This window comes from Oryctolagus cuniculus, chromosome 11, assembly GCF_964237555.1.
Source record: "Oryctolagus cuniculus chromosome 11, mOryCun1.1, whole genome shotgun sequence".
NCBI lineage: Eukaryota > Metazoa > Chordata > Mammalia > Lagomorpha > Leporidae > Oryctolagus > Oryctolagus cuniculus.
The window spans coordinates 105,107,703-105,130,965 of record NC_091442.1 but is presented as its reverse complement, the minus strand read 5'-3'; the positions used below and the strand labels follow the sequence as shown (position 1 = coordinate 105,130,965).

The 23,263-nt window shown below is 40.0% G+C and overlaps 2 protein-coding genes across 9 annotated transcripts in view; both read right to left on the bottom strand.

The window, feature by feature from the left end:
• The window catches only part of PARPBP (PARP1 binding protein), a 91,671-nt gene that overhangs the window by 34,298 nt on the left and 34,110 nt on the right, over nt 1-23,263 (bottom strand). For 7 of the 8 annotated variants that reach the window (XR_011380230.1, XM_070052776.1, XM_070052777.1 and 4 more), the window contains 2 exons: nt 13,084-13,314; nt 5,297-5,404 (listed from right to left, as the gene is read on the bottom strand). Coding sequence is in view for 7 of the 8 variants with exons in the window: in XM_070052776.1 (XP_069908877.1) it covers nt 5,297-5,404; nt 13,084-13,314 (339 nt within the window). In the remaining variant the exon portion in view is untranslated. Of the gene's footprint in view, nt 1-5,296; nt 5,405-7,905; nt 8,083-13,083; nt 13,315-23,263 lie in introns of those variants that run through there. The other variant, XM_051845822.2, reaches the window with a different exon arrangement.
• LOC127491066 (coiled-coil domain-containing protein 201) lies at nt 8,152-8,838 on the bottom strand. The gene has a single exon (XM_051845826.2). The coding sequence runs from the start codon at nt 8,797-8,799 to the stop codon at nt 8,152-8,154; it is 648 nt and encodes a 215-aa protein (XP_051701786.2). The 5' UTR covers nt 8,800-8,838.

Below are 23,263 nucleotides of genomic sequence, written 5' to 3'. Positions count from 1 at the left end.
GTGATGCTGGGCAAATGTCAGGGAAAAACATCTTGGAGTCCTCACAGTTGGAGTGTTTCTTTTAACTCATGGCTGCAATTGGAAATCTATCCCTATCATTATGGTCAGATAACATGGCAGTTATGGTTTCACTGCTCTTGTATTTGCAAGTGGGTTTTAAAGAGGCTCTCTGGAAAAGCAGTCCACATAAGTACAGTTATGTTGTCCAGAAGCAAGGGCCTAAATTGAAAAAATCCACAAGATTGAAGCTTTTACCAAGATACCAAAAATAAAGACACTGTTCTGTATATTTGTTTAATAAACTGATTCTATCCATACCACAAAGTATTTGCAATGTTTGTTTAGAAATTGGATAATTTAAAGTTTCTGACAATCTAAAGTTTCTTTTCCTAACCCTTAATTCTTACTGAAATGCAGATGTTCAAACTTCTTGAAGAAAGTCACTTTTTCTAAAGTGAAAGATTAACAATTTGTACAGGTATTTTAAAATTCTTTGCCAATATATTAATGCTTAAATATAATGACAAAGGTGGACTAGAACAAATACACAGGTAGAATTTTTTTACTTAACTCAATGATTTTCTTTTGAGGCCTCCATTCTATTTTATTTTTTCATTACTTCAGGATTTCTAAAGCAATTGTTTAGGACTTCAAGAGCAACAGAATGAAATAAGGAAACAAAAATATTGTTTTTCAAAAATCATCCCATTCCTCTACTTGAAGACTACAGCCCTAAAAGCCACTTTAGAACTTTACTAGAAATATATTGACTTTCAAAAGTGCCTTAGAAAAAGAAAAATTAGAAACCATAAGTAATAAGGATGGCTAAGAGGATGGCTGCTACTTCAACAGCTCCCAAAAACTCTAATCCATCAGTTAACTAGTAGATACAATTCCAGTAAAAAATACAATCCAAGGAAGCAAAAAATATAAAGTAGAAGATTAACACAATAAAGCAAACTATCAGTGTTTTTTTTAAATGAAGATCTTGTATGCTTATAAAGAAGACCAACTAGTCCTTTGTCTTAAGTAGCCCATTTAATGTTTTATATTTCCGTAAGCCAAAATACTAACCTTAACACTTTTTACATAAACAAATAAATTCATTTCTTTCTAGACTTTTTAAAAAAGGTGTAAGTTATTGTTTGCTTCCTGTAGACAGAGTAGAACGGATGAAAGAGAAGAGATATGTAAGTGATCCACTCTTAAAAAAGGAATGTACTCCTTAAGTACCAGTGAGAAAAGACCAGGTTTTAGTTAGCATTATGTCAAAATTTAGAGCTGGAGGGAAAAAGAGAGAGATGTGAACAATTAATTTCAAACAATAGAACATAGTTACAAATCTGTAAAAGGAACCAGATTTGATAAGCAAACATTCAAAGCTTAGGATAGTTTCCTGTTACAGAGAAAAAATTGTTCAAAAAGTCTAACAGGGAATGTGAAAAAGACACAGAAACTAAATTGAAGGGGCTCCCTCTATTTTAGCATCAAAGATTAGTAAGTGTAACTGATTTTAGAACACCAAATACAAATGTATGAGTTCATAGTTATATACATGAAAAAAGATAAAAAAAAATAGCTATTATACCAACTCCTAAATTGGTAGTGATAGTTACCTTTCTTTAAATTTTTAATAGTTTGAAACTTACTTTATTTGAAAGATACAGAGTGACAGAAAAGAGATCTCCCACCTGCTGATTCATTCCCCAAATGCTTGCAAGGACTGGGCCTGGGCCAGGCCAAATCCAGAAGTAAGAAACTCAATCCAGGTCTCCCATGCGGATGGCAGGGAGCCAAGTACTTGAGCTATCACCTACTGCCTCCCAGTGTGCAGATCAGCAAGTAGCTGTAATCAGGATCCAGAACAAAGACTCAAACCCAAGCACTCCAACATGGAATTCAGGTGTTCCAAGCTGTGTCTTTATGGCTGTGCCAAATAATTGCTCCAACTTAAACATTTGCAGGAACTATACGTCATTGCATTTGAAAAGATGAAGCTTTTCCTTACTGAGAAATGTCAGGTAATTAATACTAAGGCATAAGAGAAATAGAAAACTAACCATTCTACAAACGCTAAAGGAACAACTGATTCAGGCAAGGATCATCAATGTAAGCTCAAAATCATTAGGTAAAAGACTGTTCGGAAATAGGATATTTACTCAGTGCCAAAGTATCACTGCACATGTCTTTGATGACGGCAAAGAAAAAACTACATCTTGCCGGCGCCGTGGCTCAATAGGCTAATCCTCCACCTTGCGGCGCCGGCACACCGGGTTCTAGTCCCGGTTGGGGCGCCGGATTCTGTCCCGGTTGCCCCTCTTCCAGGCCAGCTCTCTGCTATGGCCAGGGAGTGCAGTGGAGGATGGCCCAGGTGCTTGGGCCCTGCACCCCATGGGAGGCCAGGAAAAGCACCTGGCTCCTGGCTCCTGCCAGGATCAGCGCGGTGCGCCGGCTGCAGCGGCGGCCATTGGAGGGTGAACCAGCGGCAAAAGGAAGACCTTTCTCTCTCTGTCTCTCTCTCTCACTGTCCACTCTGCCTGTCAAAAAAAAAAAAAAAAAAGAAAAAAAGAAAAAAAAAAAAGAAAAAACTACATCTTTATACTTGAGAGACATGGCAATCCCAGACAACCTGAGTTTGACGCAATACAAAACAAAACATTCAACCTCAGTTATAAAGTATTTCTTCCAAAGCAGTAAACCTAAATCTAAGCAAGTTTTAGATTTAATTTCCAGTTTTCTTAGAAACACATCGAACAGAGGAACAAGTTAAATAATATAAGGAACTACAGAAAAAAGCAAAAAAGTGGAGGAAAAAAAAAAAACCAAAATGGGGGATTCTTCTAGTTAAGAGTCTAGGGCCAAGCATTTGGTATAGCAGTTTAGATGTCACTTGGGACAACCACTGGGGCTGTCAGAGTGCCTGAGGTCGAGTCCCAGCTCCACTCCAGACTCCTGCTTCCTGCTGATACACACCCTGGGAGGCAGCAGGTGTCAGCTTAGGTACTTGGTCTTTGTCACCAACATGTGGTAGGCATTTAGGGGATAAACCAGAGCATGGAAGAGTTCTCCCTGTCTCTCAAATAAAATCATAAAGTTCTTAGCAAAAACGTGACAAAAGACAAAACCATTTTGGGATAAATGGAGAAATCTGAATATGGAAATTAATAAATATCGGCCGGCGCCGCGGCTCACTAGGCTAATCCTCCGCCTAGCGGCGCCGGCACACCGGGTTCTAGTCCCGGTCGGGGCGCCGGATTCTGTCCCGGTTGCCCCTCTTCCAGGCCAGCCCTCTGCTGTGGCCAGGGAGTGCAGTGGAGGATGGCCCAGGTGCTTGGGCCCTGCACCCCATGGGAGACCAGGAAAAGCACCTGGCTCCTGGCTCCTGCCATCGGATCAGCGCGGTGCGCCGGCCGCAGCGCGCCGGCCGCGGCGGCCATTGGAGGGTGAACCAACGGCAAAAGGAAGACCTTTCTCTCTGTCTCTCTCTCACTGTCCACTCTGCCTGTCAAAAAAAAAAAAAAAAAAAGAAACAAAGGAAATTAATAAATATTAGGAAAAATTAGTTTTCATTTTAATGTATGCTGAATGCTATTGTGGTTATGTTCTTATTTTTAGGAAATGTACAAAGAATCTTAGAGATGAAGTGCCATAAGATGTCTGCCACTTACCTAATACTTTTTCTGGCATACGTAAAAGTATCAATATAAAGCATACGATTAAATCCAGGAAGTACACAGGGTTTTTTCGGTGGGTGCAATGATAAAATATATTTTTTCGGCCAGCGCCGTGGCTCACTAGGCTAATCCTCCACCTTGCGGCGCCGGCACAAAGGGTTCTAGTCCCGGTCGGGGTGCCGGATTCTGTCCCGGTTGCCCCTCTTCCAGGCCAGCTCTCTGCTGTGGCCCGGGAGTGCAGTGGAGGATGGCCCAAGTGCTTGGGTCCTGCACCCCATGGGAGACCAGGAGAAGCACCTGGCTCCTGCCATCGGATCAGCGCGGTGCGCCGGCCCAGCGCGCCAGCCGCGGTGGCCATTGGAGGATGAACCAACGGCAAAGGAAGACCTTTCTCTCTGTCTCTCTCTCACTGTCCACTCTGCCTGATTGGAGTTTGTGAACTCAAGAGGCTTCCATAGTCTTGGCAGCTCATGACAAGAGCCTCAGGTGATTATTGACATCATAAATAAGAGTGTCAAGTGTTAAATCAACAACAGGAGACACTGTGCACTTACTCTCCATGTAGGATCTCTGTCCTTAATGTGTTGTACTATGAGAATTAATGGTAAAACTAGTATTCAGACAGTACTTTATACTTTGTGTGTCTATGTAGGCACAAACTGTTGAAATCTTTACTTAGTGTATACTAAGTTGATCTTCCGTATATAGATAATTAAAAATGAATGTTAATGAAGAATGGGATGGGAGAGGGAGTAGGAGAAGGGATGGGAGGGAAGTTATGGGGGGGGACCGCTATAATCCAAAAGTTGTACTTTTAAAATTTATATTTATTAAATAAAAGTTTTCTAAAAAAAAAGAAAAAATGTGCTGCCTGAGAGGAGAATCTACCCCAGCAATGCTTCCTGAAAAGTGAAGGTAATTCATGCAATGCATTAACTTACTGGAGAACCTGGTTTTGAAAGTAAATATATTCTAGACCTTTTCCATATAAGATATTTAAATATGTTGAATTCTATGTTATTGCTTTTCCTAATAATTTTACAATCTCATTTGTCCATGGTGATTTTATTAACCATAGAAACTTTCATAAACAATTTCCACAGTTGGGATGGCACGGGGCAGGGGATCAGGGGCACTATATATATTTAGAGACCTAACATAGTGTTCAGCTGAAGGCAAATTATCTTAGATCAAACAAACCATTATGTGGCACTGCTTTTCTGAGTTGTGTTTGCACAACCAATCCTATTAGCAGAGATCAAATTTTTCAGTTGAATATATTCTCCTAAGAATCAACCATCTAAAACAGTAAATATAAAGTACACCAACTAGAAAGATTCAAAAAAACTGTCAACCTGGAGCTTCAACTACTTTGTTTGAATGATACCTACTTTCATGCCTTCTGTTACCTTAGCCTTGAACCACGAAAACCCTGATAATTATCATGTTCTCACAAGCTGTCAACGTTATCACTCTTTGGAAATAATGTTTTAGTTAAACAAAAAACTAGTAAAATACATTTTTAAAAAGAACAAAACATTAGTAACTCAAATGTATCATCAAATGCACAGTGACCAAAAGGGATCATATTCTGCTTTGGGTTATTCACAATTTATCAGTACCTTTTCAGTATCCTGGTGGTGCTCACTCATTGGTGACGTTGGTAAACAAAGGTCAGTTTCATCATCTACCGTACACTGTCTGCCAGACAGAAAATCCCGTAGTTGACTCTATGGGAAATAGAAAGTATTTCTAATAAAATGCTATGCCGACTATAAAAAAAAAGTCACATCTAGCTGTATTTCATGTCATTGATGTTCTGGTAAACAGAGTATCACCCGGCATTTGTTGGTATCGTATATTGTATTAACCTTTAAAATACAATGTCTCAATTCTTTTCCAATGACACCTGTACTCAGTTTTACAAGTTTAGAATTAAAAGATGATCCTGGAAATTTAGTCTGAGCCTTCTGTTGTTTATGGAAGAACAAAATTAAAAACAAAGAAAAATCTTACAAAAGCCCCCATGGTTTGTCAAGAAAAAGGTCTGTCAATCCTTTTTTATTACTCATAATCTAATTAGAATAAAAGTCTTTAACAAATAAATTGTATAAAGTAGGGAAGAAGTGTTAGCAGCAACACTAATCTACATATAGCCCACAATACAGTCTTTATTTTGTAATGTATACAAGTAAATCTAAGGGCCCAAGCAGCACAGTATTTCAAACAAAATAGCAATTTCCATGGGAAAAAAAAGTTTCTAAAAAGACATCTGCCTTCACCCTGCCATTCTCAACATCTCCATTTATTCTATTCTTTAGAAAGAGTCTAAGATTATATAGGACACGCACACATACACGGCCCATTCCTGATCATAAAGCTAGAAGGGGAATACAAACAGAATTAACAAAGCCCAGTGAAATCATAAATTACTCTTCCTCCAATATACTGCAAATTCTTAAAGGCAGTAACTCATCGATATATATTTCTTAAAAAGTAAGAGGGTTTACCATAATTCTACAGATATGAGGTCATGCTCACACATAAAACAACCCAGGACTTTGGTTTTCATAATATTCACAATTGTTCAACTTTCTCAAAATTCAAGGTCACTGAAAAAATTTTTACTGTTATAGGTAGTCTTGTGGTTCAACGTTTTCATAAAAGATGTTAGAAGCAAAAATGTATTGTTCTATAAACACAATGCTGCCCAATAAAAGGACACTAGTACTTTCTGGTTAAAAATTGTTTTCATGAACATTTGCAAAGTGCATTGTTATAGATAAGTGGCTCTTAAAAATATGGCACAAGGATTTCTGCGGTCCCTAAAATCTGTTCCAAGATCTTCCCTTTTCCAACTATTTCTCAATATGAAGCCAAATTTTCTTGATATACTTGAATAAAAATACTTCAAACAGAAGTAGTCATGAGAATTCAGCTATTTTCTACACTGAAGATATTTGTAAAAATGTAAAATAATGACACTATCCTAATAATTTTTTTTAATTTTTTGAAGTTGAAAGCTATTTGTCATGTTATTGAAGTTAACAGGCAATAAGGTTACTATCAACTTTTAAAATAGACTGAAACACTTCTCAATTTTAATTTTCAATATAATATTAACATAGCCTACATAATCAAAATGTACTTGTTATTGGAAATAATTTCTCAACGTATAGGCAGGTCCTAAGACTGAAAAAGATGAACACCAAGTCTCTAGATAATAAAAGCAGACTTCTGAGGTAAGCATAAAAATTCTCATATATTTGCTATGATACACTATTAATTTTACAAATTTATATCTTTACTGATTTGATAAATTACCATTCTGTTTTTATCCTCATTAATTTGGAGAATATACTATATTTTTCCATTGAATTAATGTCTGTCTCCTTCTCTAACTCTGCCTTTCAAATAAATAAATCTCTTTTAAAAAAAGGTTTATTGAGTGATTTTCAGGATACTAATTTGGCTCAGAATTTATCCAATGTGCCACTGTCCCACTGTGTTGGGAACTTTTTTTAATTTTTAGTTCTCATGAAAAGTTGATTTTTCTGTAATAAAAATTGAAAGGAATTACTCTGTCAGGAGTGGGGAACATCCAGCTAGTTGGTCATATAAGGCCCTTGAAATCATTTGTTCTGGTTCTGCCAAGTCAACCACAAATAGGGCTCAAAATTCAATAAACCTATACCAGGTAAATTTTTTAAGCTGACAATTTTCCATGGCCAGTGAATGATATTATAAATACGTAAATGGCCCTTAGCGGAAAAAAGGGTCCCCAGTGCTGCAAGTTCTATTTGTTAGGCAGTTACATAAGAACATTTTCTGCTACTTCATGCTTTCATGTTTTCTAACTTGAAAAACAAACAGCATTTGTATAAATTTTTATTTCTTTTGCACCAAAGTAATCTTTTAATCCCATTTTCCATTAACTTTTTGAAGTTCCCTTGTAAAGCATATCGGCAGATGAAATCTAACCCAGCTCCCAGCCTGCTTGCAGGCCTCTTGTGAGGAACTTCACGGCTCCCTTTTGTGGGCACCTCCAATGAAAGGCAGGTGCTTCCAGGGTGAACAGCATCCTTGATCTGGAATACTTCCCTGGAACCTGCAATTTTAGAGTCAAACTTTTCACCTGTCTCTTAAAAATAGGACACCCTAGACCTTTCTGACCCTTAGAATTTATTATGTCCTATTTTCCCATTCTGTCTGAGATGTCATTTAGGAGTACCTCTTTTTGATTCCAATCTAGCAATAGGCTTTGATTTACATCCTGGAGAACAGACAGCCTTTCCGGCCCACACACCTGGGCCGGACAGAAAAGCCACAGAGAAAAAGACAGGGCTGGAAAGTAAGTACTCGTTTTTAAAAAGAAAAAAATATTCTCGGACAAAGTGGAATCAATCATTTACAAGAGTCAAATCTGGTTCTGTGTTTAGAGACAGTGTTTTCAGGAAAACTGGTGTTTCTGCGTGGACTACACTTGGGAGGTCTGATGCTGATTGTTGGCGTGAACCTGAAGTTCCTGGGACTTGAGGGTCTCCCTGATTTGGACGGTGAGTTGGTGCTGGGTGGCCTCTTCGATGTTCTGAAGCAGGTGCCATTCCCATTGCCTGACTCGCTCCATTACGGCCGCCAGCTTCTTCAGGTTTCGTCTCTTCCTCTGGGATGTGTTGGAAATTCCTGGCAACCCTGAGATTCGTGGCCAGCTGCTTGTGTGGAGGGATTCGCCCTGCTGCCGCTGCTGCTGCTGCGCCAACAAGGACGCTATGGGCAGATCGCCCCCAGGAGCGGTGAGGGGCTCGTCGGGCCGTGAGTGCCCGCTGGAGCCGCTGGAAGCCCAGATGGTTGAAAGCCTCCTCCTTCTGAAGGTGGTGGTCCAGCTGACCCCTGCCAGGCAGGTGCGGAGGCCCGGGAAAGAGTGTCCAGGCACTGGGGACCCACCCGCAGGACCCTCTTCATTGAGGTCCAAGGCATCTCCGGGGAGCCGCAAGCTCCAGCTGAATTCCGCTTCCTCAGGGGTGCTGTGTTTGATGAGCTTTCTCAAGGGTGGCCTTCTTCGTAGGAAAGAAGGGCTCTCCTGCTCAGACAAGTTCAAACCCAGGGGCTGCCCCTCCAGCTCCATCCTGTCCCCTGCCGGGGCAGCAGCCCGCCACCGTTACACTAGGCAAGCACGCGCGCGCCCTTGAACCTGGTGCCTGAGTTACTGGCGGAATGCCATTGGACCTCACAGCTGTTCCTTCTTGTTTGTGCAATGTGGGAACTCCTGGTTTACGTGCTATCCTTGAAACGTCCTTACGTACGTTGTGTTTTCAGCCTTTCAGGGCACTGCCTTTTCCTTCTAACAGCGCCATTTCGCTGGGCATGTGTGCTGTCAGCTGACTCATCCCCTGGTTGCTGGGAATCCTCAGTTGGTTTGCTCCGCTTCAGTGGTTCTCTGGGCTCAGCTCTGACTAGCGAGATACCTTAAATGAGGGCAGTTCTGCAAGTAATGGAAGGATGAATGGTCTCCTTGCCTAGGCAGCAGCAGTGGACAAATGGGCTGCCAGTCATGGCTGAAGCAAGGAAGCCTCAAAAAAGTTCCTTTGTGTTCTCCCAATCCTTACTAATAGGAAGAAGTCCATCCATTCGGCTCCTTCTTGGTTTGAGGGTTAGGGAATCCTGGCACACTCACAGAGAGGGTCTCTGTTTACCTTCCCCAGAGGGTCCAAAGTTCTCTAAGGTTAGGCCTTTCTCAGGATCTACCGTTTCTGCTTGTCAGCCTGGGTCTCTGAGGCTTTCACGTAGGTGCTCAATTCCTGAAAATATAAGGCTGTACCAAATCTCTCTACATTCCAGTTAGAATCCAAGACCTTATGCTCCAAGATGTCACATAGGCCTTGTAATTCTTGTTCCTCAGGAAACAAATTTTAAGGTAGGGAATAAAGAGGAAAGAAGCAATGTTCAGTTTACCATATTCCCAGAATTGCCCTATCTTAGTTTTATCTTAATTTATCTTAATACTTGCTTTATTTAAACCACAACAAATAAGAAACTGTATCAGTAATAAAAATGTAGATCATGGGGCTGGCACTGTGGCACAGTAGGCTAATCCTCCACCTGTGGCACAGGCATCCTAGATGGGCGCCAGTTTTAGTCCCCGCTGCTCTTCTTATCCAGCTCTCTGCTATGGCCTGGGAAAAGCAGAGGACGGCCCAAGTGCATGGACCTCTGCACCCGCATGGGTGACCGGGAGGAAGCTCCTGGCTCCAGATTGGCCCAGCTCTGGCTGTTGTGGCCACTGGGGAGTGAACCAGCAAATGGAAGACCTTTCTGTCTGTCCTGCTCACTGTCTGTAACTCTACTTTTCAATATATAGTAAATTTTAAAAAATGAAGGATTATGAAATTCAGAACTCTTTGGAAAAAATATATATACTTATATATATTTTTATTTAACACACCAGATACAAATTAGGGTTAGATTTTGAAAAATGAATCTAAGGATCTATTTTCCTGTCCACTTTCTCCTCGATGGAAATTTCCCTAGAAGAAACAAGTATCAGGAACCAAACTGTTAGGATTTCAGAGTTTAAATGCAAAAAATATTCTACTTCAGGTACTACCATCTTCAGCTCCAATTACATTCCTGGTATTCTGCAAAGGAGACATGTTTATATTTGGAGACAATCCCCCACATGGACAACAACAAATGTATACCTGTATTCAAGTAAGTATGCATGGATTTCAAAAATATTTTATGCCAAGACAAAATTCCAGTTTCCAAAAACTTTTTGCATTATTCATATTGTAAGTTGATTCACTCAAATGAGGAGATTTATTAGAAAACTTAGATGGAGGCACAAGGTACAATGAAAACAGTGTGTCCAGAGACCTCAGGTAGACTATACTACAAGTTTATCAAAAGATCGTCTGTGTTGTTCTGACAATCCAATAACTAAGCATGATTAGCCTCCCCAAATCACGTAAAAAGTTATCAGGAGCCAGCACTGTGGTATAGCAGGTAAAGTCATTACCTACAACACTGGCACCCCATATGGGCACAAGTTCAAGTCCTGGCTGATCAACTCCCCAATCCAGCTCCCTGCTAACATGCCTGGGAAAGCAGCAGAAGATGGCCCAAGTCCTTGGACCCCTGCATCAACATGGGAGACTCATTGGAAGCTTCTGGCTGCTGGCTTTGGCCTGGTCCAGCCCTAGGTGTTGCAGGTATTTGGTGAGTAAACCAGTAGATGGAAGATGTCTGTCTCTCTAATTCTGCTTTTCAAATAAATTTTAAAAATTAAAAATTTTTAAAAAGTAATCAAAAATCCTCTCTATAAGCAAGCAAATGGAAGAATAAAAACAAAACTCCATCTTCATTCGCAAATGTCCTTACCATAGCATAAATGTATATGTGAGAATCTGCATGTGTATGTGTGCATGTTTTTGAAGAAGTTATAACAAAGCAAAGATTTCCATGATAGCCCAATTAAACTGTTGGGCTATACATTCCCTACCACTATCCACTCTTCCCATTTTCCTTAGCAATAGTCTTTTTATTTATCCTAGCATGTTACTACCCAGAATAAAGACTATATTCCACACCCATCCTTAGCTTGCCACAGACATGTGACTAAGCCTTGGGCAATGAGATAGAAGCAAATGAACTATGCCTTCCTAAGAGAAGAGTACTGCTCTTCCTTACTACTTCTTGCTGCAAGGAACAATGATGTTAAGTCTGCAGCTTCAGTAGATATTTTGGACCACAGTATGGTCTTGAGGGCAGGGGCCAGGAACTAACATGGAAACCCAGAATGATAGGAAAAGCTTGGCTGTCTGAGAACTATGGAGTCATTTTCTCAGTCTTGCTTTTGCATCTCTGTATTTCTCTTATAGAAATACACTTCTGTGTTTCTCTAAGCCACTGCTATAGTGGAGGCTTCTAATATATTCAGCTAAAACATTATCCCCAAGGATTCTGTGGAAATATAATTTATAAAATTTTTGAATATTTTACAAAATACAATGAATGTCTTCTAATTCCAGCTACATTATTCAGTTATTACCACTATTTACTATTTTATTGGTACTCAGTAAATGGTAAGAACAATTTTTTCAACATTTTTATAAAACTAAATATGTCCAAATATATTCTAAAAGTTTTTTTTTAAGACTTATTTTTCTGAAAGGCAGAGATACAGAGAGAGGGAGGAGGGAGGGGGAGAGGGAGAGGGAGAGGGAGAGGGAGAGGGAGAGGGAGAGGGAGAGGGAGAGAGGGAGAGGGAGAGGGAGAGGGAGAGGGAGAGAGGGAGAGGGAGAGGGAGAGGGAGAGAGGGAAAGGGAGAGGGGGAGGGGGAGAGGGAGAGGGAGAGAGGGAGAGGGAGAGGGAGAGAGGGAGGGAGAGAGGGAAAGGGAGAGGGGGAGGGGGAGAGGGAGAGGGAGAGAGGGAGAGAGAGAGGGAGAGAGGGAGAGGGAGAGAGGGAGAGGGAGAGGGAGAGGGAGAGGGAGAGGGAGAGGGGGAGGGGGAGAGGGGGAGGGGGAGGGGGAGAGGGAGAGGGAGAGGGAGAGGGAGAGGGAGAGGGAGAGGGAGAGGGAGAGGGAGAGGGAGAGAAAAGAGATCTTCCATCTGTTTTTTTACTCCCTAAAAGGCTGCAACAGCTGGAATTGGGCCAAGCCAAAGACAGGAGTTAGGAGCTTCTTCTAGGTCTCCCACATGTGTGCAGGGGCCCAAGCACTTGGGCCATTCTCTGTTGCTTTCCCAGGTGCATTAGTAGAGAGCTGGATTAGAAGTGGAGCAGCTGAGATTTGAACCAGCGCCCATATGGGATGCCAACACTGCAGATGGAGGCATAGCCTTCTACACAACAGTACCGGCTCCTCTAAAACAGTTTATGAATTCTAATAATGACAAAACTAAGTTGCAAGGAATATTACTCCATTCAGTTTTTTTAATTTACACACCATTAAAAAAAATAAGCTGTGCAAAAAAGGAATAGTCTGTTAACTCTTGGATAGTGTATGATTTATTTTCTTTTCTCAGGAAATATATGATACTCTGATCAAATAAAGTAATATTAATCCATAAAGTCATTTGAATCATTTCTACAATATATATGTCAGGTCCACATTAAACAAAGAAATAAACCATAAAGCAATACTTGATATAATTAAAAAAGAAATAAAGTATTTGAGATTGATTTCTTTGCCTTTTTATATAACCAAATAACAATAACAAAAATTCTAAAAAAAAAAAAAGTATTACTAAATATTCTCTCATGTAATATCTACTTTTCAGGTAGCCAAAGTTTCCATCTTGGCATAATCCCCAAAGCAAAAACATTATCAAATTACTATAACTGGTGATACCATAGTTTAAAATTAAAGTAAATCTAATTGAATTAAAATATAATTGTTTGAAAAATACTTACAGGTGATATTTTGTCATTTTCACAATTAGAAGTTAAAACTCTACATTTTTGATAAACATCAATCAGATCTAACATATTACTGTTTTTCAAGAAGTCATCATAAGTCTTCCTAATTTCCTCATAATGGTCAACCACGTCCATATTTTCAGCTGGTAAGTTCAGTTTCTCATTTAGTAAGTACTTCCAGGTCAATAAAACATCACTGAGAGAGACTGTAAATTCTCCACTGTGCTGAAAAACATAACATAAAAATAAAGTTGGGTTTCAGAATATTCATTAACTTATAATCAAGGCAGGAAATACAAATTGAATTTTGTTATAATAAAGCCTAAAGTTTTGATGATTCTAAAAAATATGAATGAAAAATCATGGCAAGCTTGTACATGACAAAACTGGCAAATATAGTCATTGTCTTATTCCCTGAACTACTCTAGATTTCTTTAAAAATATTTATTTATTTGAAAGTCAGAGTTAGAGAGAAAGAGGGAGAGACAGAGAGAGAGAACTTCCATCCACTGGTTCACTCCCCAGATTATCACAACAGCCAGCACTTGGGCCAGGCCAAAGACAAGCCAGAAGCTTCTTCTGGTCTTCCACGTGGGTGGCAGGGGACCAACACTTTGGGCATCCTCTCAGGAGGGTGGTCATTTCTCCAGGCCATTAGCAGGGAGCTGGATTGCAAGCAGAGCAGCCAAGTCTTGAACCAATGCTGCTTTACCCACTTCAACTCAATGCCAGCCCCTCTAAATTTCTTCTAACCAAAGTAAAGGGATGGGTGAGCAGTGGGCTATATTATTTAAATAATTTTAGTTCTTTTAACTATTGATCACATTTTTAATCTTATTTTAAACTGTCAATGCAACAGTGGATCTCACATACCACACTATTCTAAGTGGTAGTCTTAAAATATTGTCACAGAAACCAAATTTTTTAAATTATGCTTCATTTCATTACTGTTATCAAGGACAATGAAAGGTCAGTGCTTAAAACCTTGGGCCAGAAAATGCTTGTTCATGGGCATCCTAAACTGTAACAAATAAATGCTAAAAAGCCATGGTCAGGTTTCTAAGTTGTCAGTTGTTACTAATCAGACAAATTGTTCTTTTTCTTTTTTGACTAGCTATTTTTCCCAGAGGTAATATCTGGCTACAGTGACATATAGTTGCTTAGAGACTCACTAATGTTACCAACATGTTCATGTCAATATTTTATCTAACTGTAAAGCTTTCTTTAAAGTCTCTTATTCAATATCCACATAATAAATTCTCTCAGGGGACATGCTGAAGCTTTGTTTTTTAATTGATTGCATTCTTCTTCCACATTAATATCCCAGATACTAACGATGGTGCCTTCCAAAAACGGCCAACCCTAATTCAGAAAAAAAAAAAAAAAAAACTCTAATGCACCATAGGTAAAAACATGTTTAAGTACCCACATACAGTTTTGTGAAACATAATTATAGAAAGTAATCAAACACATTCAAATAATATACCACTTTCTATATATGTGATTCTTTTTTAACAGCTCCGACACTTTAGGGTAGTAACTCAACCCTGACTCAACCCTACTTGAGAATAATCAAGTGCTTCTACACATTGACACAGAGATATAATTGGCTGCATGGAGGCACAGTTCATTGGCTAAATTTCTTGTCAAGAAACTGGAAGTTCTGATACATCTGTACAGCATAAAGATACTGTGCACATAAAGATACTATGCACAGACAACAATCAAGTCCTCAAATTCACAGATGTAGAAAGCCTGATTCCCCTTCATGAAGATAATGTGAAGGAGTGGGACAAGAAGGCAGTATAGCAACAAGATGTTCCGAGTTGCACAGGGCAAAATAGTTAATAAGCAGAGGGGATACAAGCCGGCCATGGAGTTGCAAGAAGTTCGCCCAGAGAAGCCCAGGAGTCCAACAGAGACTGGACAGGTCCACACTGAGGGAGCAAAGAGGAAGGGGAAGTGGCGGAGGCACAATGGAGGCCTAGCAAAGGAGTAGCGGAGACACTGAAGGAGGAGATTGGCACCACCCCACCCAGCAAACCAGGTGAGAGGTGGCAAGCCCAGAGTCACGGATAGCGGCAGGCAGAGGAGCTTGGTGAACTGCACTTGAAGCTCCAAAGGGAAAGAAAGAAATTATAGGGGAACAAGCAGAGAGGTTGGGCACACATCGGTTCCCGTCCCCTCAGTCAGACCTTCAGCTGGTGGGGAGAAGCCATACTGATTGCTTCCATTTTCAAATATAAGCAGGGGGCTGCTGCATTTGCCTCCCATGCACACACCCATCAACTGCAGGGGCCACCTCACAACACCCCCACCCAGGAAGGAGGATCACAACATTTCACAGTGAAAGCAGGCTATACAACAAGGAGTCATCCTAAACATCAAGAACCCGAGCTCTTCTTTTTCTTCCCGTCTCCTGATCTCTGTCTCTTGATCTTTCTCTCTCGCTCTGTCTCTTACACTCTCCTTCTCTCTTTTTCCTTCTTCGCCCCTTCCCCTTGGTCTGTCTGATTTCCCCCAGTAAACCCTTTCCCCTACTCCGATGTTTGGTGTGTTTTGAGGTGGCCTTTCCTTTCATTGGTGCTGGGACTCGGATCCAGGCTCTCCCATCGACATTGCTCTACCTGAGATGTGTTGGGATCCTGGATTTCTGCCAACCACAAAACTCACCACAGAACGCTCTGCAATCTCCATCCACACACGGGCCCTCCCAATTCTGAGGCAAGATGTGGAACAGGAAATTCTCACGGTGACTGCTACAATGGATTGTGTTTCTACTCTTATCTCAAAGTCCTGGTGCTGGGCACCACATCCTCTAGGGACAATATGTCCAGGTGACAGTGGGTTTGGGTGACAAACCCACCCTCTGTTCCCATATCCTCTAGTCAGATGGCCATGATCTTGGGGATGCACGATATCCTCCAGTCCGACTCTACTAGTCGCATGGGAGCTTCTTCATCCTGCGTTCTGTCTAATCCTCCTCTCAGTTGTCTCCTACCTTGACAATCTGTCAAAATAGCAAGTTTAACCCCAACATTATTGGGATCTCTACCACTTCTATGAGCGTTCAGAAGAGTAGGAGATTTCCTACGTCTCAGCCTTCTATCTCTGCTGGTGTTCTCCGGCTCAAACTCTGTTAACTTCCAGAGCTCTTGCTAAAAAGCCAAAACTCCAGCTCTCACTCTCTTGCTGGCTATATCTCCCCCTCTTACCCAGGAATGCTATACTCCTACCCATCCTTATCTCAGAACCATCCCCTGTCCTAGGTCTACTACCTCTGCCTTAAATATGAACCACTTTAACATCCTCTCCCCAGAGAAGTAAAGGCAAGTTTGGGAACTGCTCCTCTCTATGCCTTCACCCTCATCTTCCAACCAGTCTTTGCCCCTCTCTCTCCTGTTCTAATCTTATCATGAGTGTAGCAAGGGAGTGATGATTCCATCCTTTTGAACTCAGTTTTCTGTAAACAAGTCACCTATCCCACCCTTCTGATGGCTCTTTTGTTCTATCATGAGTAAGCCAGACAGGATAATTAAGTCTTTGATCCACCCTTGTAACAAAATATGGAGCTGACCTGCCAGGACTCTTCAATTCCTACAAACTCAATTTCCTAGTCCCACCAAACCAGCTGGCTCACTGGGTTAATTACTACTGCCACTTGAAAGTAACTAGGGTTGAAATTCAATATTTGTGGCTCGCTAAGCTAATCCTCTGCCTGCGGCGCCGTGCTCCCCAGGTTCTGGTCCCGGTTGCTCCTCTTCCACTCCAGCTCTCTGCTGTGGCCCGGGAAGGCAGTGGAGGATGGCCCAAGTCCTTGGGCCTTGCACCCATATGGGAGGCCAGGAGGAAGCGCCCGCCTCCTGGCATCGGATCAGCGTGGCGCGCCGGCCGTAGTGGCCATTTGGGGGGTAAACCAACAGAAGGAGGATCTTTCTCTCTGTCTCTCTCAGTTTACCTCTCAAAAAAAAAAAAAATTTCAATATGTTACCTTATTTAAAAGTGCTATTTTAATTTGGAGATTTTTTAACAGGTTATTTCAAAATATAAGTCAAGAAAATTGGCAGATGGAAAACATCACAAGTATAGAAATGTGTGCTTGTTCGGCCGGCGCCGTGGCTCAATAGGCTAATACTCCACCTTGCGGCGCCGGCACACTGGGTTCTAGTCCTGGTCAGGGCGCCGGATTCTGTCCCGGTTGCCCCTCTTCCAGGCCAGCTCTCTGCTATGGCCAGGGAGTGCAGTGGAGGATGGCCCAAGTCCTTGGGCCCTGCACCCCATGGGAGACCAGGAGAAGTACCTGGCTCCTGCCATCGGATCAGCGCAGTGCGCCGGCTGCAGCGGCGGCCATTGGAGGGTGAACCAATGGCAAAGGAAGACCTTTCTCTCTCTGTCTCTCTCTCACTGTCCACTCTGCCTGTCAAAAATAAAAAAAAATAAAAAAATAAAAAATAAATAAAAAAAAAAGAAATGTGTGCTTGTTAAGAAAGGTTAAGAGTTGGCCAGAGCCATGGCTCACTAGGCTAATCCTCTGCCTGCGGCGCAGACACCCTGGGTTCTAGTCCCGGTTGGGGTGCCGGATTCTGTCCCGGTTGCTCCTCTTCCAGTACAGCTCTCTGCTATGGCCTGGGAAGGCAGTGGAAGATGGCCCAAGTGCTTAGGCCCCTGCACCCGCGTGGGAGACTGGGAAGAGGAACCTGGCTCCTGGCTTCGGATTATCACAGATCCAGCCATTGCGGCCATCTGGGAAGTGAACCAGTGGAGGGAAGACCTTTCTCTCTGTCTCTCCCTCTCACTGTTTGTAACTCTACCTCTCAAATACAGTACTAATGGGGGACTTCAGTACCCCACTTTCAGCAATGGACAGATGAACAAGAAAGAAAATCAGCCAAGAAACACCATAGGCAAATAGACCTAGCAGATATCTACAAAGACTTCCACCTTCCAGAGATTACACATTTTTCTCTCCAGTGCATGGAATTTTCTCTAAGACTGACCATATGTTAGGCCATGAAGTGAGTCTCAGAATATTCAAAATAATCAAAATCATACCATGCAACTTCTCAGACCACAATGCAATGAGGCTGGAAATCAACAACTCAAGAATCTCAAAATCATTTGCAAACACAGGGAGAATGAACATGTTTCTGAATGAACAGTGGGTCACAGGAAAAATCAAAAGAGAAATCAAAAAATTTCTGGACACAAATGAAGAGGGCAATACAACATATCAAAACTGATGAGATATAGCAAAAGCAGTGTTAAGAGGAAAGTTTACAGCAATTGGTCCCTACATCAAGAACCTGGGAAGGCACCATATAAATGAACTCTATGCACCAAAAAAGATCTAGAAAGACAACAGCAAATCACACTCAAAACTGGTAAAAAAAAAAAAAAAAGGCAATACGAAAGATCAACAAAATGAAGACCTGGTTTTTTGAAAAAACAAAATTGAAATACCATTGGCTTAACTAACCAAAAGAAGGAGAGAGAAGTCCCAAATCAATAAAATTAGAGATGATAAAGGAAATGTAACAGCAGACACCACAGAAACAAAAAAATCATCAGAAATTACTACAAAGATCTGTATGCCAACAAACTGGGAAACCCAGAAGAAGTGGATAGATTCCCAGACACATACAACCTACCTAAATTGAACCCTGAAGGCACAGAAAATCTAAACAGACCCATAAGCAAGACAGAAGTTGAATCAGTAGTAAAGACCCTCCCAACAAAGAAAGGCCCAGGACCAGATGGCTTCACTGTGAATTTTACCAGACATTTAAAGAACTAACTCCATTTTCTCTCAATGTATTCAAAACAACTAAAAGGGAGGGAATCATCCCAAAGTCTGTCTATGAAGCCAGCAGCACCTTAATTCTTAAACCTGAAAAAGATACCAAAGAGAAACAGAACTACAGACAAATTTATCTGAAGAACATACATGCAAAAATCCACAACAAAATTCTGGACAATCGAATCCAACAACACATCAAAAGATGACTGACCAGGTTGACCAAGTGGGATTTATCCCTGGTATGCAGGGATCGTTCAACATTCACAAATCAATTAATGTGATACCCAACATTAACAAACTGAAAAATAAAAACCATATGATTATCTCAATAGATGCAGAGAAATCATTTGACAAAACACAATACCCATTCATGATAAAAACTTTAAGCAAATTGGGTTTAGAAGGAACATTCCTCAACACAATCAAACCAACCCATGGCCAGTATCACATTGAATGGGGAAAAGCTGAAAGCACTGCCACTGAGATCTGGTACCAGACGGGGATGCCCACTCTCACTATTGCTATTCAATACAGTTCTGGAAGTTTTAGCCAAAGCCATTAAACAAGAAAAAGAAATAAAATGGATACAAATTGAGAAGGAGGAAGTCAAACTATCCCTATTGGCAGATGATATGATTCTATATATAGGGAATCCTAAAGGCTCCACTAAGAGACTATTAGAACTCGTGGAAGAGACAGGTAAAGTAGCAGGATATAACATCAATACACCAAAATCAATAGCTTTTGTATACACAGACAATGCCACTGAGAAAGAACTCTAAGATCAATCACATTCATTAGCTACAACTAGAACAATCAAATATATTGGAATAAATTTACCAAGATGTTAAAGATCTCTATGAAGAGAATTTCAAAACATTAAAGGAAGAAAACATTCAAAACATTAAAGAAAGTAAAATCTTCCATGTTCGTGGATTGGAAGAATCAATATCAAAATAACCATTCTTCCAAAAACAATTACAGATTCAATGTGATATCAATCAAAATATTAAAGACATTTTTCTCAGATCTAGAAAAAATGATGTTGAAATTCATATGGAGCCACAGGAGATCCTGAATAGCTAAAGCAATCCTGTACTACAACAACAACAACAATAATAATAAAAAGAAAAAAAAAAGCCGGAGGCATCACAACACCAGATTTCAAGATACACTACAAGGCAATTATAAACAAAACAGCCTGGTACAAAAATGGATGGATGGATAAATGGAGCAGAATAGAAACACCAGAAATAAATCCAAACATCTACAACCAACTTATATTTGACCAAGGAGGTAAAACCAAACCCTGGAGCAAGAACAGTCTCTTCAACAAATGGTGCTGGGCAATCTGGATTTCCACTTGCAGAAATCCAGTATGAAGTAAGACCCCTGCCTTACACCTTACACAAAAATCCACTCAACATGGATTAAAGATCTAAATCTACAACCTAACACCATCAAATTGTTAAAGAACATTGGGGAAACACTGCAAAATATTGGCACGGGCAAAGAGTTCTTGGAAAAGACTCCAGAGGTACAGTCAAAGCCAAAATTAACAAATGGAATTATTTCAAATAGAGAAGTTTCTGTACGGCAAAAGAAAACAGTCAGGAAAGTGAAGAGGCAACCAACAGAATGGGAGAAATTATTTGCAAATGGGTGAATCTGGAAAACATCATAATTAGTGAAATAATTCAGTCCCAAAGGGACAAATATCATCTCTTCTCCCTGATCCATGAGAACTAATAGAGCACCTAAAATGAAATCTGTAGAAATGAAATTGACACTTCAAGAAGGGATGGCTTGAACTTCCCTTGTCTTGATTGTCGAGGAACAGTTTCATTTTCTTTGTGTTTTTTTTTTTTTCATTTTTTTCTCTTCACTATTTGTTGAACTCTTAACATAGTTAATCAAATGTGTATAAAGTCAATTGAAAATAGATCTCACAAAAAATAAGAGTGGGAATAAGAGAGGGAGGAGGAAGTTTGTACCTGTGAAGCTGTATAGTTCTATATAAATTTCAACAGACTTACTTCTAAGGGTACAGTTTAAAAACTTGTCATGGTACTCCACATCCCATTAAAATTGGTGGTAAAAATGCCATCTGAATTGTTAAAGTGATCACATTAAGTGTTAAGATGAACATATAGATAGGATCAAGCATTAGAGAGATCATATAAATAGCATCGAGTTCCTGGTAATAATAATAGATAAAATTAAAAAGGAGAGAATGTCCAACATGGAAGCAGTCCACACAACAGATTCATAGAATGACAATCGCTTTAAGTAACACTCTGACCTCAATATCAGCCCTTAAGGCTATTTTGGCGAAAAAGCCCATGAGAGCAGTTCAGGCATGGAAAGCCAAGACACTGTGGCAAAAAGTATTCCACATGATGGATCTCTGTGAGTGAGATCCCAGTGGAAAGAAATGGCCATCAAAGAAGGATGTATTCTTCTCTAAAGGGAGGAGAGAACTTTCACTTTGCTTATGGTCTTGTCCAAATACTGATGGAGTTTGCAGACTCAAAAGGCTTCCATAGCCCAAGTAGCTCATTTCAAGAGCCTGGGGTGGTCACTGACATCATACATAAGAGTGTTAATTGTTAAATTAACAACATGAGTCACTGTGCACTAACTCCCCATGCAGTACATCTGTCCTCAATGAGTTTGAGAGTTAACTATGAAACCAGTTCTCAAACTGATTGTGTGTGTGTGTGTGTGTGTGCAAACTGTTGAAATCTTTACTTAGTATAGAGGTGTTCTTGTATGTACAAAGTTAATTGAAAATGAATCTTAATGGAGAATGGGAATGGCAAGGGGAGAGGGAGGAGGAGAGGTGAGAATGTGGGTGGGAGGGCTGATATGGTGGGAAGAGTAACTATATTCCTAAAATTGTACTAATGAAATTTATATTCCTTAAAAATTAAAGAAAAAGTAAAAACAAACAAAAATCAGCCCTATAAATCTTTTAAGTCCTGGCTATTTATTTGAGGAGCCTGGTTTTAGTCACTAAACCACCTTACTCCTGGCTTGTTAAACCCAGTAAACATCTTCCTGTTTACAGCCTATACCACTGTCTTCATTTTGCCATTGACATGCATTCTAGACAAGAACCTTCAAGTATTCTATCTGATTACATTTTAAGTCTACATCTTGATAGATTTTGTAATAATCACGTTTGTTAATCAATTACTACACAGACTTATGACAAGGTATTCAACTTGCCTTTAAACAATTACCTTATTCATCAAAGGGAGGCAACTAAGAAAATTATCCTTATTGTTGTTAGGGTAGTGGCTAATGAAAATTAATATTTCATGAAATTAATTCAACAAACAATCAAAAAATATCAGTAACTCTCAAATTTGGAATCGTTAATCCAAATATAAGACAGATTTGTAATTTCCCAGCACTTCATCAAAAAGCTGTACATTTTACTTTCTAACCCCACAGGTTGCATACCAGAAAATTTCCAAATGGTATTTAAATTAAACAAATCTAGTTATTTAAGAGTTTCAAACGATATAGTTTTATCTCAAAAATTCCTAAAACTGTTTTTAGTATAACATCTTTCATGTCTAAAATAAATTAAGATTTTACCTAATGTAATTGTACAATTTATTCTATCCCTGTTGACTTCTACTAGTTAAACTATGCAAGCTCTTGATCTTGTGAGAAATGGTTTTGACTAGATTAATAATGTTTATACTGGGATTGTAAAAACATTTTAAATCCAAATAAAAATGCACTCCAGATATCAGTTTTCATGATCAGGTGCCCACCATGACAGCATATTCTATTATTCAAACCAGTAACAACTGATTGAGAGAGTCTGTGGTCAAATCAGAAAATGTTTTGCTAGGAAAACATGCCAGCTGGCTAATATATGAAGTAAGATCAAAATGTTCAATGCTTTAATTCTCTGATGCACATAAGGAGGATTGTATTTCACAGGAAACAAAATGAGAAAAGCAAATTATACATTTTTCAGAGCACTTGTACTCTAACATCATATCAGTTATTTTTATAATAATCCAAATTTTAAATAAACTGCCAATTTTTAACTAACTAGACTTTTTATTATTATCACTAGAGAAAACTTAGCAGGTCTTCTTAAGAGCACCAATTTGCTAATGTGACCTGGGGTAAAATACTAAAATCTCCATGAGTCCATTCCTTTTGTGATAAAACCAGATTGTACAGACTAAATAACACCTGATAAATGGTATATAATCAAACATCTCTTTCCTTTCTCTATTCAAAGTAAAATGATTGTAGGGAGTCAAATGGTGGCTAAATGTAACACAATTTTTAAAACCTGTATCTTTTTATTTGTTAGGTCACTGTTGGGCCATTTCTAAATCTGTCAGC

Bases quoted from the DNA above. Each gene is read 5' to 3' on its own strand.
- LOC127491066 (XM_051845826.2), bottom strand. From the start codon at position 8,799: ATGGAGCTGGAGGGGCAGCCCCTGGGTTTGAACTTGTCTGAGCAGGAG.